The 20,976-nt window shown below is 27.8% G+C and overlaps 1 protein-coding gene and 1 pseudogene across 2 annotated transcripts; both read left to right on the top strand.

The window, feature by feature from the left end:
- The first annotated feature begins 2,509 nt into the window (after positions 1 to 2,509).
- LOC129288943 (serine carboxypeptidase-like 7) lies at positions 2,510 to 16,004 on the top strand. Of its 2 annotated transcripts, XM_054925757.1 has the most exons (14): positions 2,510 to 2,738; positions 5,898 to 6,043; positions 6,199 to 6,275; positions 7,525 to 7,647; positions 8,957 to 9,059; positions 10,743 to 10,780; positions 10,852 to 10,950; positions 11,091 to 11,177; positions 11,274 to 11,420; positions 13,493 to 13,564; positions 13,722 to 13,840; positions 15,431 to 15,544; positions 15,665 to 15,710; positions 15,813 to 16,004. In XM_054925757.1, exons 1-14 carry the CDS (start codon positions 2,560 to 2,562, stop codon positions 15,894 to 15,896), a joined length of 1,434 nt encoding a protein of 477 aa, XP_054781732.1. In that variant the 5' UTR covers positions 2,510 to 2,559; the 3' UTR covers positions 15,897 to 16,004. The 2 variants fall into 2 exon arrangements, with proteins under 2 accessions (XP_054781732.1, XP_054781733.1); XM_054925758.1 differs by lacking the exons at positions 15,431 to 15,544; positions 15,665 to 15,710; positions 15,813 to 16,004 and adding an exon at positions 14,535 to 14,745.
- A 3,258-nt stretch (positions 16,005 to 19,262) lies between these two features.
- LOC129289015 (serine carboxypeptidase-like 18) overlaps positions 19,263 to 20,976 on the top strand; it is a 43,944-nt pseudogene continuing 42,230 nt past the window's right edge.

Raw genomic sequence — 20,976 nt, 5'->3', positions numbered from 1 at the left:
CACGTTTTATTTAAAATAAAAATTTATAAACAATATAATATTTTTAATGAGTCTGTTAATAATTACTTGGATAATACTCATTCCGTTTATAAATATAAAATATTTTTTTAAGAAGTTGAATGTCTATATTTTTAATCTTTCGAAGTGTAATCATTGCTTTTTTTTTTAAAAAGTGCTCCTATTAATAATAATTTATATTTATTGTAGAGTGTTTAATAGGAATAAATATAAAAAGATAGAATTAGTTGAAAAATAGATAATTACTTTATTGAAGGGTGAGATTCAATTAAAAATGTCTTACATTTTTAAACGGAGGGAGTATAGATTTTATCTAGATAATTTAGCTATTTATAATTTCTTATTTTTTATAAGTTGATTATCCAGATGTGCTCTGAACAGTTTAGATTTTATTTTGATTCATATTTAAAATTTTAACTTGTAATTTTTTTAAAATATTTTTTTGGAAAGTGCTAGAAATATTATCTTTATTTTTAATATTATATTTATCAAAATAAAAAAATTATAAGGATTATAAAAAAATTTAATATTAGCTATACACTATGCAGACTCCAGAATATATTTAGATAGTTAATTTATAAAAAATAAGAAATGATATTAAATTGGACTATCCAAATAAAATCTATATTATCCAAATTAATTATTACATACTTATTAAAAATATTACATTTTTTATAAATTTTTATTTTAGATAAAATGTGATTGTGCATTTGTAAATAAAAAATATTTTATACATTTATTTTTATTAACCATTGGATAAAAATTCATGATCAAGATTTTTCACTTCCCATCCACTGTAGGGTTTCCCACTGGGCATGATCCGTATTCGGCCATAATGTCAATGTTTCAAAGCCAGCCTCTTCTAAGTTCTGACAGTAATAGGAAATTTCTAATTTTATTTTTTGATAGAGGAAATTAAATTTCACATTTTCCTATGCTTAAGTATATTCCATAGTTAAAACTGTGTATAATGTTCAAATTAAACACCCCAAAATTTATTATATTTTACATGATTGTTGATTTATTATATTTATTAATAATATATCATTATATATTAATAATAATTTTTTTTATAAATTTTTAAATTTTTAATAATAAATTCATTGTATATAAATAATAAATCTCTTATATATCAATATGAATTAGCTATATTCTCAAATTTTTAAAAAATTTGATCCATATTTTTTATATACAAGATCTTTTTTCTACTAATGGATCAATTTATCTAATTATTTATTTGTATTTTTTTAATTAAGGTGTATTTTTATCTTTAAATTATTCTTTCAGAAATACTTAATATTCTAAACTCTTTGCCGTTATATTTTCACCCTTAAAATAATAAAAATATAGCAAATTTCTCCTAACATTACATATCACACAATCATCAGTTTTTGATAGTCTCATGGGGCTCATTTGTTGTTGGACATGTGGCTGTTAGTTTTGTGGAGGTGGAGGAGGTTGGCACAACAAATGCAACATTAATTATTTAATTTGTTTAAATTCCCACCAATAGAACTTAATTTATAATATGTATTTGTTTATTTAACATAATCTTGATAAATTGTGACTTATCAATATATTTGAGGAACAACTTGTTAAAAATTGAACGAGTTGGTATTTAGAAATTGACAACTTATTTCTTAAATATTAACAAGTTATTGTTCCAATGTTAATAACAACTCATATAAGTGCTTAAAAATGAAATTTATAATATATATTACTTTACAATAGTACTCTCTCTGCTCCTATTTTTGTTTTATTTATAAATTATTTCATTAAATTTTTATTGTTAATTTTTTTATTTAACTTTCATTGAATGTTGAAGAAAAAAAATACATTATTAAAGTATATATATTTAACAGGGATAAAATTAAAAAATTATTAAATTTTTAGATAGAATTAATGAGTTTTAAAGTTTGTTTTAGTTATCATAAAACATGTTAAAAATATTTTGTAAATAGGACGAGAGGAGTAATACATATCTTAAATGATTTGGTGGTTGAATAATAGGACTGGACAACCAATATATGACTCCATTTGACCTCCATTAAATTTTAAAAAGAGAAAATGTATTGTTAAAATATATATATATATATTTAATAGAGATAAAATTAAAAAATTATTAAATTTTTAAATAGAGTTAATAAATTTTAAATTTTTTTTAATTATAATAAAATATGTTAGAAGTACCTTATAAATAAAAGCAGAAGAATAATATTTATCTTAAACGATTTGGTGGTTGAATAGTGGGATTGGACAACCAACGAATGATGGGTTCAAACCCTTTAATTCCTTGGCATGTATAGTTGATCACCATTTGAATTCCTCGACGGTGGCGGTGGGGGTAAGTTTTTTTTAATAAATCAATGGCATTTAGTAATTGAGCCAAGAAATTTAATTCCATATAAAGACCTTAGACCTGCAAAAAACTTTGGACCTTGAACATATTTATTCCCCTTGAGGGACCCCACCTCGAACTACTCTCATTCAATTCTGCAGATATTTAAAGGCAGTGAATCAGAACTGCAAACACACATATCGATGGCGAGGGTGAGCTCCAAACACAGTGATTCTGTCTTCTATGGGTATTCCAACATCAATATTACGGTGCTTCTCTGGGCTCTCCTTTCACAGATTTGGCCTCAACCTGTTACTTGCCGTTCAACTCTCGAGTTTCTTCCAGGCTTCCATGGACGCCTTCCCTTTCAACTCCAAACTGGGTATCTCATCGTCTCCTATTCTTGCACCTCAATTAGCTTGTTCACACACACACACACACACACACACACACACACACACACACACACTCTATAACTGCTTAAATTTTAAGTCGTTTATGGCGAAACGATTCCATGTCTGTAGAAAGAGAAGAGTTCCAAGAAAAGAAAGAATGTGAGAGAAGTTAACCTTCTTGTGTGTTTGGAAGGTCATAAATAGTAGTCTTCCATTGGGAGGCTATCAACCAAACATGCATGGCAAACCGCCTTCATCAAGCTCATCAGCCAAAAGCTTATCTAAGCTTTCAATTTATTTCAATTTTTACTGTTAATTATAAATTAATTTTTAGATATTTTTAATATTATATTTATTAAAATAAAAATTTATAAAAAATTAATATTAAATTCTAAGCTGTTTTCGGTACTCATTTGGAAATGAACACTAAATTACTCATCACCATTGATGAGATCTTGATTGTTTAGGCTTAAAGATTTTTATTTTTATTATGTTTATCATTAATCTAACAAGTACAAATGAGTAATTTTACAAATTAATTATTCAAATATGATTTGGGCAGTACAAATTTAATTTGAATGATTTAATTTAATATTAAAATTTTTATAATTTTGATTATTAAAAAATTTATATTTTTTATAATTTAATTATTTAGATATGTTCTGAATAGTATAGATTTAATATTAATTTTTTAATAATTTTATTATTTTTATTTTAATGAAATTCAATATTAAAAATAGCTAAATTTAATTTAAAATGAACCAGATCATTTTTAAAATAAATTGAAGAGCCCAAATCAGCTTTAATTTGGGCTGATGAGCTGATGAACAGCGAATGCGAACGTTCCATCAAGAAAACTAAGCAAATACTACTTTTACTTTTAAAAGCCATAATGCCATGGATCATTTACTTTTTTTTTTTTGGTAACAATTTTCATTGTCAACATTTTTATTTAATTTTTCATATGACCCTATATTTTCCATCATCACCCCCTGAGTTGTTTTTTTGGCTTTTGCATATCAATTATATTTGTTAGGGCATTAATTGTGGTCAGAAATTTGAAGCTGTCGCTCGTGAATATGCATATGGATCTGTGCATAAGTTTTCAAAGATACATACTCCCTCCAGTCCCATTTATAAGTCCAATTTTAGAAGATGTATTTGGTCTCATTTATAAATCACGATCGTCTTTTTAGGTAATATTTGAAAAGTTTTTAAAATTACCCTTCATGAGAGAGAAAAAGTAACGGGACATTACTTTTTAGATTTGTTATATAGGGGCATGTTTGAAATTTTACTTACTTTTATTCCTTATACTTTTATTATATTGGTATTGATGAGGTTGGTAGAAATGACTTATAAATAGGACCGGAGGGAGTGCATACATACATACATACATACATATATATATATATATATATATATTATATTTTAAATGCTTACCCCCTCTTTTATGTTTCGCGGGTATTGATCAATTTCTTTTTTAATATTGCTATAGTATCTGTTGATTTGTTTAATATACTTTATTAATAATAAAATTTATATTGTTGATGATTATATAGCGTGTTAAATAGTTGCACAAAATAATTAATATATATCTGTTAAATAAATAAAAAATTAATATATTTACAATATAAAACTCATTTCATTTTTGATAATTTAAATACATGAAATTAATTTGATTAAAATCATCTAGACATCTTTAATTTTATCAAAATTAATTTTAGAAAATAAATTCAAACATGATCACATTATAATATAATCAATTACAATTAAGATCAATCATGCTAATTAAATTTTTAATTATTTTTATCCAACTGAAATCCAAACACACCAGTTTCTCAAAAAATATACCAATACTTATTATATATACCAAAATCAATTATGAAACTATCTTTTTTAAAAAAATTCAAACATCTCTATATCATGTCAAAATTATTTATGAACCAAAAAACATTATCTGTGAGTTAATATAATTTTTGGATATTTTATTAAAAAAGTATAATTGAAAAGTTAAATTAAAAAAGTTGAATAGTGGTCTAAAAAAGTTGAATAACCATAATTTTACGTATATAATTGATTTTAACTTGTACAAGAGTGTAATTTGGATATTTTGCGTGTGTGTGTGTATAACGTTTGTGTGTTAAGATAATTTTAAGAAAACTATAATTTTTAGTTTATAATAAAACAAAAATCATTTAATTGTGCCTTTGATACTACAACTCTCTCCCCCCCCCCCCAACCTCTAACTCTACTACACTTTGAAATCATTCAATTGTGCCAATAGCGACGTAAAAGATTTAGAGTGTGTTATGAGTCCGTTAATAAACTTAAACATTATTAAGGCATTCATGTATAACATTTAATAAGGGTATACTCCCTCCATTCTTATATATAAAATATTTTTAATCGAATCTTGCATACCAATAAAAGCTTGTTATTTAGTTGAAGTCACATAAAAAATAATAATTTTTTAATTTTACCCCTAATAATATCATAATTAATATTATGATGGTGGTAGGAAAAACATACATTTAATGATCTATTTCATTTTTTAAGAGAAAGGCAAAATTATTTAATTATTCAAAAAATCATTGCTACCTTTTATATTTAGGGATAAAATAAGCTTTTAAAAAATACGTTATATATAGGAACAGAGGGAGTAATTATGATGTAATTAATAGTTTACTAATTGAGAAAATTTATTAGATAATGATAAATAAAAAATGTGTTATTGTAAAAGCAATTAATTGCTTAATTAATTAATTTACGAGAGTATAAAAATAGTTAAGAATGATTTGTAATACTAAATAGAGGAAGTAAATAATTTCAGTTTGTGTGGAACGATGGTGCCAAAACTTGCAGGCAAAGTAGGTTTTTAACGTTCAAACGTATATGTAAAGAAGTAAATCAATATGTCAATTAGCTTGTTCATAAGGTGACGCGTGATAGTTTAGATAATAAAATATTTTATATTTTTTTTGCTTGAGTGTAAAAACCTTGTGTATTATGACATGACTCGCTAGATCTATTGTCTTTTTGCATGAATTTTTTACCGGTAGCCTTGTATTAACCAAAAATTAAAAAAAGGACCATTTCTAGCTCAAGTTTGACAATTAAATTAATCACTAATTATATTTTGTCAGGTACGTGGGAGTGGGAGAATCATCAGAAGTAGAGGTTTTCTATTATTTTATAGAGTCAGAGAACAATCCTCAAGAAGACCCACTCTTGATTTGGTTTTCTGGTGGTCCTGGATGCACTTCATTTGTGGGACTTGCCAGTGAAATAGGTAAACTACTAAACGTAACTAAACTAATTAATTAAATACTTATCCATGTAATTTGATTAATTTTCCTGTTTATAAATATTTAACTATTATTAGTTCTAGTTTCTGGAAATCAAGATCGAATCAGCAGTGACAAGTGTCATTTATCAATAATGTAGGTCCAATTGCATTTGTAGACCAGGAGTACAATGGGAGCTTGCCTAGCCTAGTCTTGAGGCCTCAATCATGGACCAAGGTCATATTATATTTATATTTATTTATTTTCAAATAAAATTGCTAATTACTTTTATTTATCGCTCGTCAGAAATCATGTCCTTATCTCACCAAGGCAACACCCCGTGTATATCGTCCAAATATTTAAAAACATACTCTTCTGTTTAAAATTATAAAATATTTTTAATTAAATATTACTTTTAATAAAATAATCATTTATTTTTAAATTAATTTTTTTATATTTATCTCCATTACATATTTATAATAAATATAAAGTTATTCATTAATAGAGATATTATTTTTTTAAAAATAATGATTATATTTAAAAAAATTAAAAATATCATACATTTTTAAACATCTAACTCTTTAAAAGATATTTTTTAATGGAAGAAGTATTTATTTTATCTGTACCAAAAAGTGAAATATTTTTTAATTCACGTCCAGAATATATAAATGTTGAAAATGTGATATGTTTCCAATAGACAAATTAAGTTTAGTTATAACTACTTTTAAATCTGACAAAAAAAGAAAACTAATAAATACACAAATTTGACATGTAAATAAAATTGAGAAAGTGATTAATTTATTAGTTAGGACCTATTTATAATCTTTTCATATTTTTTTATTTTGGGTTAAAAAACATTTTTTTCCTCAACTATTCGTTTAAGAGCATTTGATGTCTTAAATTATATGTGGTACAATTTCTCCTTTCAATATTTAAAAATGGTGCAAAGATTGTTATTAAAAAGTTAACTTTGACTATTAATTAATTTATAAAATTACAAAAAGTAATCTCAAAATTATATAAAAAGACCAAAAAAATTACTCATAAGTACTTTCTAAAAAAATTAATACAAATTAAATCTCCTAAATTATATTTAAATATCAGGATATTGGGTAATTAATGGATCACAATCATTGGCAACAATATCAATAAATAATTAAATATTATTATATTTGTTTTCTTTATTTTAGGGCTTAATTGATATTAATTTTTTATATGGTTTTTATCTGTAATTTTTTGGGTATTTTTCGATAATTATTGCAATCATTTTTGTAATTTTCTAGGTTAACTAACCATTAAAGTTAATTTTTAACGGCAGAGTGTCCCATGTATCAAATATAAGTTTAGCATATTAAATTGTTAAAAAAAAAGAAGGATTTAGGATATCAGACATTCATGAGGAAATAATTGAGGGGCCAAAATGTCTTTCAATCTTTTTTATTTTTCAATGGGGTGCTTTTTAAATTAAAATTTTTTGGTTGATTAGGCAGCGAGTATAATTTTTCCAGATTTGCCCGTTGGAGCAGGGTTCTCATACGCCAAAACAGAAGCTGCTAATCAATCAGGTGACTGGGTTGTAGCTCACCATGCTTATCAGTTTCTAAGAAAGGTACATTCTTCCTAACTCATTTTTTTTTAATTGTCAACAATGATGACCTGCTTTTAGTTATTTTATTTAACGTGTTATCATCAAAGCTTACCAATCAAATAATTCATTTGGTGATGATCTATTAGAATAGTTCAAAGGATTCCACTCGAGACTCAGCTTGCTCAGGTAATAATAAGGATGAGATGAGGTGGTAGTTAAGCTGGGTACACATTAAAATACTAAAGCGGAAAACTTATTATGTACTTAATTTTAATTTATGTAGTGCTAGTTTCCAATTAAATTAAGATACATGCATATTTTATAGATTATTTATTCTATAATAAATTCTTGTTATTAATTTAATTAACACATTAAAATTCACTTGTCATGATTTGATTAGATATAATTAAATATATTAAGTATATAATTAAGGCTAATGACTTGGTACATTATGTCATCCATGCTCCGCCATCCAATGAAATTGTACTGGTTCAATAAAATAAATCTTATGTGTCATTAGTTTTGATGAATTTATTCTTACAATAAAATACTTATTTAATTTTTTTGGCATTTCCTTTCTCTTTTATTCCTAATGGCATAATCAATTTATATTTAATATCATCTAAATATTATATTTTTATTAGATGGAGTATGAATTATGAGGTCCACTAGATCCATACAAGAATTTCTCCTAATTTCTCTAAGGCTAAGCACATAAATCTTACCATATTATAATTACAAAAAAAATTTATATATAATCAAAAAATTACAGACTTTGCCATTAATGTCCTCTGTGTAATTTGGGTTTAACAAATAAAAAAATATTGGGATACTCTTTTTAGTCCTATTTATTAAAAAAAAGACAGAAACTAATTTTTTTCGTTTTATTTATAAGTCATGTACTCATGTTAATAAATTTTTATTATTTCAATCAAAGATTACATAATATTAGCATGTACCACAAAATTTAGGAAAGTCAATTCTCCGATCCTATTTACTTGTCCTATGAAATAATACATATACATATACATATACATATATATATATATATATATCATGGAAAATGCAATCTATGTATCATGTAAGAATTTTCTTTCTAGTTTTGTTATGCATTGATTGTCGTACTATTTTAAATCTTAATTACTACTTAACGCTCTCCATAATACAGATACAGTATTGAAAATAAGAAATAATTATATCTTAAAATATGAAACATGACATATATATCTAGGGACAAAATGAAAATCCAAATTAGGACAGAGGGAAGAAGCATAATTTATCCTTTAATAATTATTTTATAACATATGCTGATAAGCACTAATTTTTGTAGTGGCTAATGGATCATCCAGAATACTTATCGCATAAGGTGTATGTGTGTGGGGACTCCTATGCTGGCATTCATATCCCAGCCTTCGTTCAAGAAATTTCATATGGTATGATAACACTTCATAATTTGTTCTGTACTATTTACTGTGTGTTTGATCTCTACCAAATTGAGTTTCCATATGTTCCTCCATCCGTTCCAAAATAATCTTGTCACTTCAAAAGTTGTGTACATAAATTAAGAAAGCTAATAAATAGTCTAAACATAAATAATTATACAAAATACAATTATATTTTACTCTCAGTCTATGTTGCATAGATACTGATACACAATAAGTTGATACTTTTATTTTAAAAAAATATAGGATACAATACATTTCTGATGTGTGCAAGTATATTTATAAAAAAATCATATAAAGATTAAAAATATAATTTTAATTTAAAAAATATACAACCTAGCATACATATATAATTCTTTATAGTAATACCAATCAAAACATAACCATTAATTATACTTTTTATTCTATTGCTATCTAATTGCCTACCATCTAGTCTCTGCTAATAGTTCCATACTTAAGGTTTATATGTCAAGAGATTACATTCCTACATTTTTATAATTTAAAAATATAATTTTATCCTTTTATTATATCTAAAAATTATTTTGTTAAGGAAAATCTAATCTTTGACTTTAAAACCAAATTATAGTAATATATTAGAAATGAAAAAATTAATATTGCAATATTTAAGAAAATTTAATTTTTTAAAATAGTCTCAAAGTATTAACTTTAAAATATTAACTTACAATTTAGAAGTATTACATATGTATCAAAAATTAAAAAAAATAATATTTTGATACTATATGGAGATATATCGTAGAATTATTGACAAATATTGATATCGGATATGATATTGATACCGATAAGATAATTTGAAATATTGGTGCTTCATAGCTCTCTGTTAAAAAATATAAGGTATTTTTTAAATTAGATGTTCAAACATATAAGATATTTTATTTTTCCAATGTGTAATTGATGTTTAGCCAAAAAAAAGGTGCAATTATTGATTTTTTTTCAAAAATACCCCTAATAAACAAACAACTCAATTATTCACCTTTAAATGAGACATCCTATTAAATAAGGGCAAACAGGAAAAACAATATTGGATAAAGACAAATAACTAATTTATTGGGGTTGTCATTTAATTAAAAATATCTTTCATTTTTTTAATGGAGGAGTGCTAAAGTACGTTTCTATTGTGATGACTTAAATTAAATGTTTCTCATTTATAAAGGGTAAAAATACTAAAATATACTTAATGTGTTCTTGAAAATTACCCAAGGAATCATAATTATTTTGAAATGGAGAGTGTTAATTAACTTGGATTCCTCAACGTGGGACTCATGACCTCACAAGTGAAGTGAGATTTATAGGTGTAAGAGATTCTTCCATCCAATAAGGGATGAGCTCTTCTTTTAAGTTTATATTCATAATATTAGTGTTTTCATTGAGAAGCTGCCATCACAAAAAGGACTATTCATTGAGGATTCTAATTGGTAAGAGCTGGATGTTGACTCGTGAATGGGGTAGCATTGTTATGAATCTCACACAGGGAATCTTACTTGTAAAGTGGTATTTATAAGTATGAGGGACTTTCTTACTTAATAGGCTAATCTTTTAGGATAAGCTTTCTCTTTAGATTTGCACTCATGACAGATCATATATATGGACACATACACAGTATGTGTTGGCATGGATGCTAGATCTAATGGTTGAATTATTCTATGATTATTGCAGGAAATGAAAATGGGGTCCAGCCTTTGATAAATATCCAGGTTAAATTTCCATTTTTTTTTTTCACAAAAATGGATCGAGATTATGAGACATAAGTTTTGTCTTATTATAGGGATACATACTTGGGAATCCGATAACAACAAGACTTGAAGTAAACTATCAAATTACATTTGCTCATGGAATGGGATTGATCTCTGATGAACTTCACGAGGTAATTCATATCATAATGCCCTGGTTAGTGTGTGTGTGTGTGTTTTCTCCTTTTTTTTTCGGGGGGGGTAAAACATGTATGTATGTTCATGTGATGATTTATCGAATCAATAAATTTGATTGTTGGCTTTGCAAGAACAGTCATTACAGAAAAATTGTAAAGCACAATACGCAAACATGGACCCCAAGAACTTGTTATGTCTCAGAGATTTCCAGTTATTCCAAGAGGTAATTAACCAATATGGATTGTTCTCACAATTTTTTAAAAAAAAATAAAATTCATTCGATAATTTTTCATGCTTTAATGTGTCTTTGGCTTTCCAGTTAACAGCAGAAATCGACCATGCTATGATTTTGGAACCTGCCTTTTGTGGTTATGATAATCTGCGTGTGCTGTCACCAAGAAATTCCTTGATGAAGAGATCTCTAACCCAGAAAGTGAAGGCCAATAATTTTCCATCAAAATGTCGGGTAACTCTTTTGCATATTAATATAGTTCCTCTCCACCAATACAATCTATATGAGAAAATATATCTATATATATATATATATATATATGTTACTCATCCGGTCTTGAATATAAGTAACTATCAACATACTTTACTGGAAAAAAAAAATCTTAAAACTCATTTATCTTGTCTAAAAATTTAATAAATTTTTAATTTTGTCCCTATTAAATATATATACTTTAATAGCATATAACCGCTTCTTTCTAAATTATAAGACATTTTTAGATAGAATTATATGTACTAATAAATCTCATTAAAAACACTTTATAACCTTATTTTTTTAAGACAAAAACTATGAACTTTCAAAAATACTCTTTATTTAATACTCTATTAGTGAAATAATATTAAAAAGGATATATGAGAAGGGTAATATTGAAAAATATAATTAATAAAATCTTATTTTTATTAAAATGTCTTATATTTTGGGATGCCAATTTTTTTTTTCAAAAGTTTCTTATAATTTAGGATGGAGGAAATACTTTCTTTCACCAACATTTAATCGAAGGTAAAAGAAAAAATTTATGATAAAAATTAAAAACGTAACTTATAAACAAGACCGAAAAATCTCTCTCTCTATCTATGAATATAAGTTATTTTCTAGAAGATTTGCTTGGTCCAAATATATTGGACATTGGGTATGTGTTATATCTATTTTTTTTCAATTATACACTTATTTCATTGAGTAATTAATGAGGTTGTTTTAAATAAGTCAAATTTTTAGGAAAACAAGATTTTAATCAACCTTTTTCTATAAATGTATATTAATTAACTATGATTTATATTATATTTCGGAAGGAGTAGTATAAAGCAAAGGTAACAACTTTGTGATTCTTAATGATTAGTAGTTATTAGTTTCCTTAAACTTGTAGAAAAACATTTGACTTCTAATTTTGCGCTTCATCAAAATTAATGCCACCAATGAAGTAAAGTGTCTAGCAGAATAAGCCATCGAAAACAAAATGCCCAATTCCCAAAAACGTAATAAGACTAACAATAAATAAAGGAGTGGCAGGACTGGGAGAAAATATAAACACTACATTTTTGCCTTATATTTTGAATCAAGCATAGAGAGTGTTTGAGCCTAAAATGAAGTGACATTTGATAATAGTTCAAAAATGAAAGAGGAGACATCATGCCCAGTAAGCCATCATCTAAGACAAGGTCCAATTCATTTAAAAGGAGAACTCCCAGGCTAAGTAATTAAGTATTTAGTCATCAAAGAAACGTGACCCTTAAGACTTGGTGCGACTAAGTTTAGGGGGATCGTTATTTGAATGTGTGACCATTACTTGGATGTACCTTGAATCTTGGGAGACTATGCCTAGCAGGAGCAGATATTTTAGCTCAAAGTATCAGGGCTCTTGGTTTTGCAGACATAACAACCTCAAATGTACAATATAAATAGGGAACAAATTAAAGACGAACGGGACACAATTTGGACACTTTGTTACTCAACTTTTTTTATATTACCTTATACTTAGGATTTAGTTTCTCTTTTCAATCTTCTTTTAGTTCTATAATTCTATAGCTTTATATGACAAATCAAACTACTTTCTTGTTATTATTTGTTACACCTTTCCATATGGGCAAACAGAGGTAGAGAAGCTTGTAACCTTGTTTATATTGAGACTTTGTGTCTCTGGCACACCTAAAAATTTTATTATCACAAATGAGGAGAAAGTATTTTTCCCCATAATTTGGACTAGAAGGAATTATTTTAATTTTTATTGGACATGTTAGGTTTAAGGAAAATGACTTATCCTTTTACGCCTTCAATTATACTCGTAGTGAATTTTATAGGTTTCATAGAAAAACTGAAGTGTCTTTTGATTTTTCACTGAGGACTGCTTCTTTTTTAAAAAAAAAATCAAGGGGAGTAGGAAATTTTTCAATCCATAGACAATGTACGTTTGTGAGAGCTCGCTTATTAATTCTATGATAATGTTTTTGCTACTCATTAATTAATATTAATGTTTAACATAGGTCCTCTCCATATTTAATATTGTTTAACATCATTCATTTTCCCTGTAATAGCGACTAGGATATACTCAAGAAACATATTGGGCTAATAATGATCACGTTCGAAAAGCACTCCATGTTCGAAAGGTGCAATCACATAGCCATATCTTGAGTTTTTCCATAATCTCTTATAAAAGGTTATTTATTCATAATTATATATTCATTCTTGTAAATGCAGGAAATCCATGTAGGTTCTATTGAAATCATTTATTGTCTTCATTTGGCTGACTTTATGTGTTTGCAGGGAACCGTAGGATGTTGGAAGCGTTGTAATAGCGATATAAATTATAAATATGGAATTAATAGCAGCTTTTATATTCATGCAAATCTCAGCGCAAAGGGTTATCGTTCTTTGATATACAGGTTAGGGTTTTCTATTGCTCTCTATTCTCAATTATAAGCCACTTTATGAAATCTATTCATAGTCCCATCTGTAAATTATTGTCAATTCCATGAAACAAGTGATAAATTTTTTTGCCGTTGGTATGGATAATAATGAGTAATTATAGTAGAGAGGGATTGAGACACATTAGTAAGATTGTGTCACAATTCATTGTATTTAAGGTAGTAGTATTCTTTAAAAGGATGTAATAAAATTGAGAACAACAATTAATTTCCATTAATTTGCTTGATTTGTACAAATTATCACCTAAACTCAATGAATAATATGTTTATTTTAGTTACGCCTGTGTCCTGTTCGAGCTAGTTTTGTCCTAATTATGTTGAGACAAGTTCATCCCAAAACAAGTTCATCCCACCTTCGAAAACACACAAGATGGGACTTTGTGGGACAAAACAAAAATATGTTTGAAATGGGACATAGGATCACTATCAGAACATTTTGTCCCAATCCAAATATATTATTATATTTTTATTTTATTTTATTAATATTTAATACTTTATCTATTCAGTTAGAGCTAGAGCATGTATTTTTTTTCACTTTAAATTGTAGTTGCAGTATGTACTTATTTTATTTTGGTTTTGGACTTAGCAAGTTACATAATTTAGTAAATGTTGTTATTTGGTCTCTTTTCCACATTTTGTCTCTTTTATCCAGAAGTTCCAGTCTCATCTCAATCCTGAACGGGGAGATGATTTTTGAGACAAAAAATCAATTCCTTTCATTTTTCGACATGAGACACGAGACAGATTAGATCAAATAGGCTTTGCTATATAATGCATGAGTTCAGGTGGTATATGTGTTTTGGTGGTGTGTTTTTTACCATGGTTGTGTTGATCCAATGAGGCTTAGTGGACGAAGACCAAAGGACGTACGACATGAGATGGGTACCTCCAGAAAATAAACTTTGGACTTGCTGGCTGCTTTGTTGCTATGGAGTTTTATCATCTTTTTGGGGAATTTAGTTAGCGAAAAGTTTATAGCAGATTATGACGATCTACCTTCTTCTTGTGTTTTAGTTGTTGGCTTCAATGGTGGTGGTGGATCTGAGTTGCGAACCTTGTTTTTGTTACTTAGCTAATGATTGAATAGCTAAGCATTTTGTTAAAGGGACTGTCCGTTCGAGGTTGGCTTGTCAAACCCCCAATCCCTATCATTTCGTGTTCTTTTCAGGATTTAGTTCCTCCGTCTGCCACCTATCTGTTTGATTTTTTCCCCCCTCATGAAGAACCTCTTTTTTAAAGTTGGGGATATGAGTAAGATTAAGATTATATTATATGGGTCGAACTGAATAACGTTGGGCTGAAAAAATTCACTCAAATTAAATTTGATTTTTTCTGGCCCTATTAGCTAACTTATGGATCAAATGGGCTATAACCTTCCAACTTGTATAGGTTACTCATATAGTTTGAGCTGGCCTATATTCCGACTCTATCCTTTTTCTCCCTTTTTCTCTTCTACAGTTGCATTGGGACACTTCGTATTAATGATATCTCTGTCTTTTCAACCCAAAAAAAAAAAAAACTTAATGCATGAAATTGTGCTGTTTGCAGTGGCGATCATGATATGGTATGTCCTTTCTCAGCAACACAAGCATGGATTAGATCTTTGAATTACTCCGTTGTTGATGATTGGAGGCCTTGGCATGTCAATGGCCAAGTTGCTGGGTAGATTTCTAAATTAAATCTCTCATATTATTGCATTCATTTTTATTCCACACACACACACACACAATTCTAAGAATAATACTTGCTCTTACGTTTTCAATTTATTTATCTGTGAAACAGATACACAAGGACTTACTCCAACCACATGACATTTGCAACCATGAAGGTATTAAAATAAAAAAGTAACTTTGTCGTTTTCAATAAAACATACAATATAACTACAGTTAAAATAAATTTTATGCATCTAATTTAATTACGATAATTGCAGGGTGCAGGACATACAGCTCCAGAATTCAAACCGGACGAATGCCTTGCCATGCTCAAAAGGTGGATATCTAATGAGCCTCTCTAATCAACACGGGATTACCTCTCACGAGGATGTAAAATTTGTTTGAAGAAAAATCAAATCTTGGGTGTGTATTCATAAAATTGAAGAGATATATATTTGAAAATATATATTATTTGCATGTATAATCTTAAATAAGAAATTTTTTGGTTGGTGAAACAAAATAAGAGTTTTTGAGAATTCATTGTATTTAGGGACAATGACATTCAAGTCCCAAAACAATAATTTTATGACTGTTAGATCTCTGATAAGATTTTCTGCACTATCAATTGTGACTATATTGATTCAGATAGTTGCAAATTTAGAAGTTTTAATTACAAAAAATACATTTAAAATCTAAATATAACTCTCAATTTGTAATTAAGATCTTTGTTTGCAGTTATTTAAATTGATATTTATAACTTATTTTTCAGAAAATTTTGTTGGTGACCTAATTATTGTAAATTTTCTATTTTGGGACTCTATTGTCCTTCTTCCTTTTATTTAAGGTAGTAATATTTTTTTTCCAAAGACTAATAATTTTAAGGGCAATAATCAATATTTTAAAAACATGATAGGATGTAAAACCAAAAAGATTAGCGAGTCTTGGCTTTTAAAAACTAGACAAGATGTAAAACTGATAACATAATAATTAAAGTAAAAATAATATCAAATGCATATGAGAGATATATAACATAATAATTAAAGTAAAAATAATATCAAATGCATATGAGAGATCTATGTATGTATAAGAAATAAATTCACATTATGTCTTGTTAATAAAATAACACAATATAACCATAAATCAATGATATTATAAATTATAATTTTATAACTTATCAAATATAGATTAATCTTGGTTAACTTAGACATGAGTTAGGTTCAAAAGTATCAATATTTGAAGTTATAATGGTCAACAAATTCTTAGAAAAATGGTTTTGAATCATATTATATAAATATAAAAGGTTCAAAAATGAAGTTGACTTTCAATATGGTCTAATTTTAAAGTTGGATAAATTGGCTCACTAGTCGAGAAAAATTTTGTGCCCAAAAAATATGGATAAAATTTTTAAAAATTTGGGAATATGACTGATTTATATTGATATATAAGAAATGTATCTTTGATATATAAGAAATTTATAATTAATACAAGAGGTTTATCATTGAATTGAAAACTTTCAAGGGGTTTATCATTGATATACAACAGTATATCATTGACAAATATAATAAATCGAACATAATGTAAAATATAATAAATGTTGAGTTGTTTGTTTGGTTTGATTTTATAACATTGGCTATATGTGCAAAAATCCTTTTAATTTTCTCTTTTTTTTAAATTACCCTTTTTATATTTAGACTCATCTGGTTTCTAAAAATCTTTTCAATTTTCAACTCAATGGCGACTCAACCATAAAAACAATTTTTGAGTTCAAACTGAGCCATCAATGGCTCTGGTTGACCATGTAATCTGATTTGGTTTGGTTCTTAAATTTACATTGGCAATATTAACTAATTTTAATTAATTTTTAATTTGGATGAATTATCACCGAAACTTTTTATAAATAAAAGGAAACTAACTTAAATCTTATTTTAAAAGGAAACTTAATAAATGAAATTCTGTTATTTGCCGTGGCGATCATGACAAGGTATGTCCTTTCATATCAACACCACATGTCAATGACCAAATTGCTGGGAAGGTTCTAACTTAAATCTCTCATTTTATTGAATTTATTTTTATTATTTTATATATGCGTGTGTGTCTCATTGAATTATAGGATCGAATGTCCGTATATAATATATGTGTTGATTATAAGGCTGCATATATAATTCCATGAATGATATTTACCCTTACAAGAAATTTATTTACATTTGATGTAGATAAAGGAGAACTTACTCCAATCATATATATGACGTTTGCTGTTGTGAAGGTATAAAAAAGGGGTTAGTGTGTGAATTTGTACTCGAAGTATCGCATAAAGAGCGTATGGTATCCTTAAGTAAAAAAAATGGCAATGTTACCCTCAATGTATTCATGGAGGGGATGATGGTGACAAGAGTGATGTTGGGCGTGTGAAGGTAGATACGATGGTGATGGTGAGGACTAAAATGTCTAGGAGATGATTCGATGGGAAGTGAACCAACTCCATCGTGATTGTGATGGAATGCAATTCCATCGTGTTTGGTTGTGATTAAATATACTTGCTCCATTTAATAATATAAGACATTTTTAAATAAAATATAATTGCTTTTTCAATGAGTTAGTTAGTTATCTTTAAAATTGCCCACTCTTTTTATGTTTATCCTCATTTAATAGGGTATTTTAATTAGAAAATTTTATTAATTACATCCCCTAATTGTGGATATTTTGGAGAAAACACTATCATGTAATTACATGTTGAAAGACTCAAAATATATTATATTTTTAAATATGATACTTAATTTGCCTCCACCTATTCCAGTTTTCAAGTGCAAATTGGGTTGATGGCAAAGTTTCTTCAGGATAGAATGAAGACTCTTTAATATAGTTTGCACTTAAGACAACAATAATTTTTACAAAGTGATAATTTTATTTTATCCCTAGTGCACTCAAAAAATAAAGGCAATGAGTTTCAATCAATGATCCTTTTTTTTTTAGATGTCCCAAATGAATGATGGTGAGGGATATTTATAGATACTAAAATAATGTCTTGAAGTGGTACCTTTTAAGTAATAAAAACCAATCAACTTTATGTTGATTCATGAACATCCATATGTTGATTCATGGTTTAATAATTAATATTAACCAAGAGTTATTATAATGACTTTTGATGAAAATAAACATCTTTTTAATATGTATAGTTTTCTTGAGATACATTTCCTTTCACCAAGTGACATCTTTTATTTTTTATAACCTTTTAAATGTGCCTTTAGTAGAGAGACATGACTTTAGTGACTATAACTCTCTATATAACCTTTCATAAAAATATTATTTAATTTAAGGACATAACTTCTTAATTTATAAGGACATAGTTTTCCAAAAGACATCTCTCCATTTTGAAAATATCCCAACATTGATATGATTTTGATACTCTCACATGCAATTAACCCAATTAATTATAACTTATTTTGAAAGGGCACAATAAGGAAGTAATAACACCACTGATTCTCTACTAAAACAATTTCCCTAACAAGAATTAGTAAACTAATTAATAATTAATTTGTTGGCATGCCAAATGAAAGAGAAAAAGGACAGAGGAATTAATTCGATGAATTATAGAATAAGGAGACAGCATGTGTATTTAAAATATGCAATGAATTTAGAACTACTGGCTTGTTCATGTCTCCGATATACATATATGTAGTATAGAAGCTCAAGAGGCAACTGGATAAACAGAGGCCTTTTTGTCACAAAAAATGGCGAGGCTGAGTTCAAATCACAATGCATCTATCTTCTATGCTTATTGCCAGATCGTACTGCTTCTATTTGTTCTCCTTTTGCAGATTTTCTCTCCACTTGTGGCGTCTGGTTCAACAGTAGAGTTTCTTCCCGGCTTCAATGGACCTCTTCCTTTTCACCTTGAAACAGGGTATCTCATTTATTTATCATTTTGATCTTTGCACTGTCAATTTGTTTCGGTTATCAATTTAGCTCCATTAATATAATTTTCATTAATTTGGTCCTTTCAGTTTGCCCTAGTTATCTCATTTATTTATCATTCTAGATCATTATACTGACAAGTTATATTTTATATTTATATTTAAATTTGGGTTAGGTGACAACTTGAACTCTCAATTATATACTGAAAAGCAATTTGAATCCCAAATTCTTTTTTTGGTACATTTTATTTTAATATCCAAATAATGGCACTCATGATAATTTGGCCCTACGGTTAATTTCAAGTAAACGTCCCTTATAGGTCAGCCCCGGAATTCTCTCTCTCCCTCTCCCTCTCCTCTCCCCCCTCTTTTGCTCTGAAAAGGCGAACCCAAAGCAGAAGACATGCACGAAGAAGGAAACCCATCGCATCTGCTCTTTGTTTCAGTAATCTAATATGCGCGTGAAGCAAAGCCAACACTCCTGACACCAATAATGTCATCGTCCTCGGCTACGGACTCGTAACCGCTGTCGCCAAATCTCGTCCCCTCCCTTCCAGACGATGTCACTTTGAATTGCATGCATAGCTCGCGTTCCTCGTTCCCAACACTTATCCCTATCGCTTATCTTTCATGCTCATTCTCTGCTTCACTGTACGCAACACGTTCTGTACCTGGCTCTCCATTCTCGTTGTCCCGATGGTAATCTTTAATGGTTCACTCTCCATCTAAACACTCTCAGTTCTTCACACCCGAACCTCCCGTGAACACCTCTTATGTCGAATATGCCTATGTAGGGGTGGTTATATGACAGTCTTGGCCTACTTTAAACCCAATATAACCTATTTGTTAAATAGATGTAAGTCAAATTCAGGCCTTTAATCAGGCTTATTTAATTAAATAGGCTAAACTTATCTTTTCAAAGCCCACCCTATAAATCTAACAAACTGACCTATTTACACACATTGTGTGTGTGTGTAATGTAATATATCATAAACATATCAATTTCATCATTTGATTTTTAATCAATCTATTTTTTTATTTTTAATTATATTTTCAATCATATTGAATTTATATATTAATCTTAATGTTGTTACTTTATTGTTATATTGTATTATAATTGGTAACTCTTTTCAATTATTATATATTGTAATTGATAAATTAGGTTATATATTATACACTATAATAATTTTAAAGTATATTTGAAATGCTTAAAACTAAAATACAAGCTTATTTAAAATGATTGTTTTAAGTAGGCTTTTAAATAGGTTTTTAGGTCAGGCAAGGCTTTAATTAGGCTTAGGCTTGAGCTGTGAAAAAAGTCTTATACAAGTTTCATAGTAGTCTCAAACTTTTGATTTACTATATAGGTTCAAGCCTATTTAATTAAAGCCTAATTTAACCTAACTTATTTCTACCTTTATGCCTTTACCATGATGAGGCGGACCTAGGAGTAGTTCAAGGGGAGCCTTGGCCCCCCCAACTTGTCGAAATTTGATATATACCAAGGGAGTAGGTTGTTATGGCCAAGGGT

This window comes from Prosopis cineraria, unplaced genomic scaffold, assembly GCF_029017545.1.
Source record: "Prosopis cineraria cultivar Desert tree isolate PC_DT_omini unplaced genomic scaffold, ASM2901754v1 PC12, whole genome shotgun sequence".
Taxonomy (NCBI): Eukaryota; Viridiplantae; Streptophyta; class Magnoliopsida; order Fabales; family Fabaceae; genus Prosopis; species Prosopis cineraria.
This window is presented reverse-complemented; position numbering and strand designations above follow the sequence as displayed.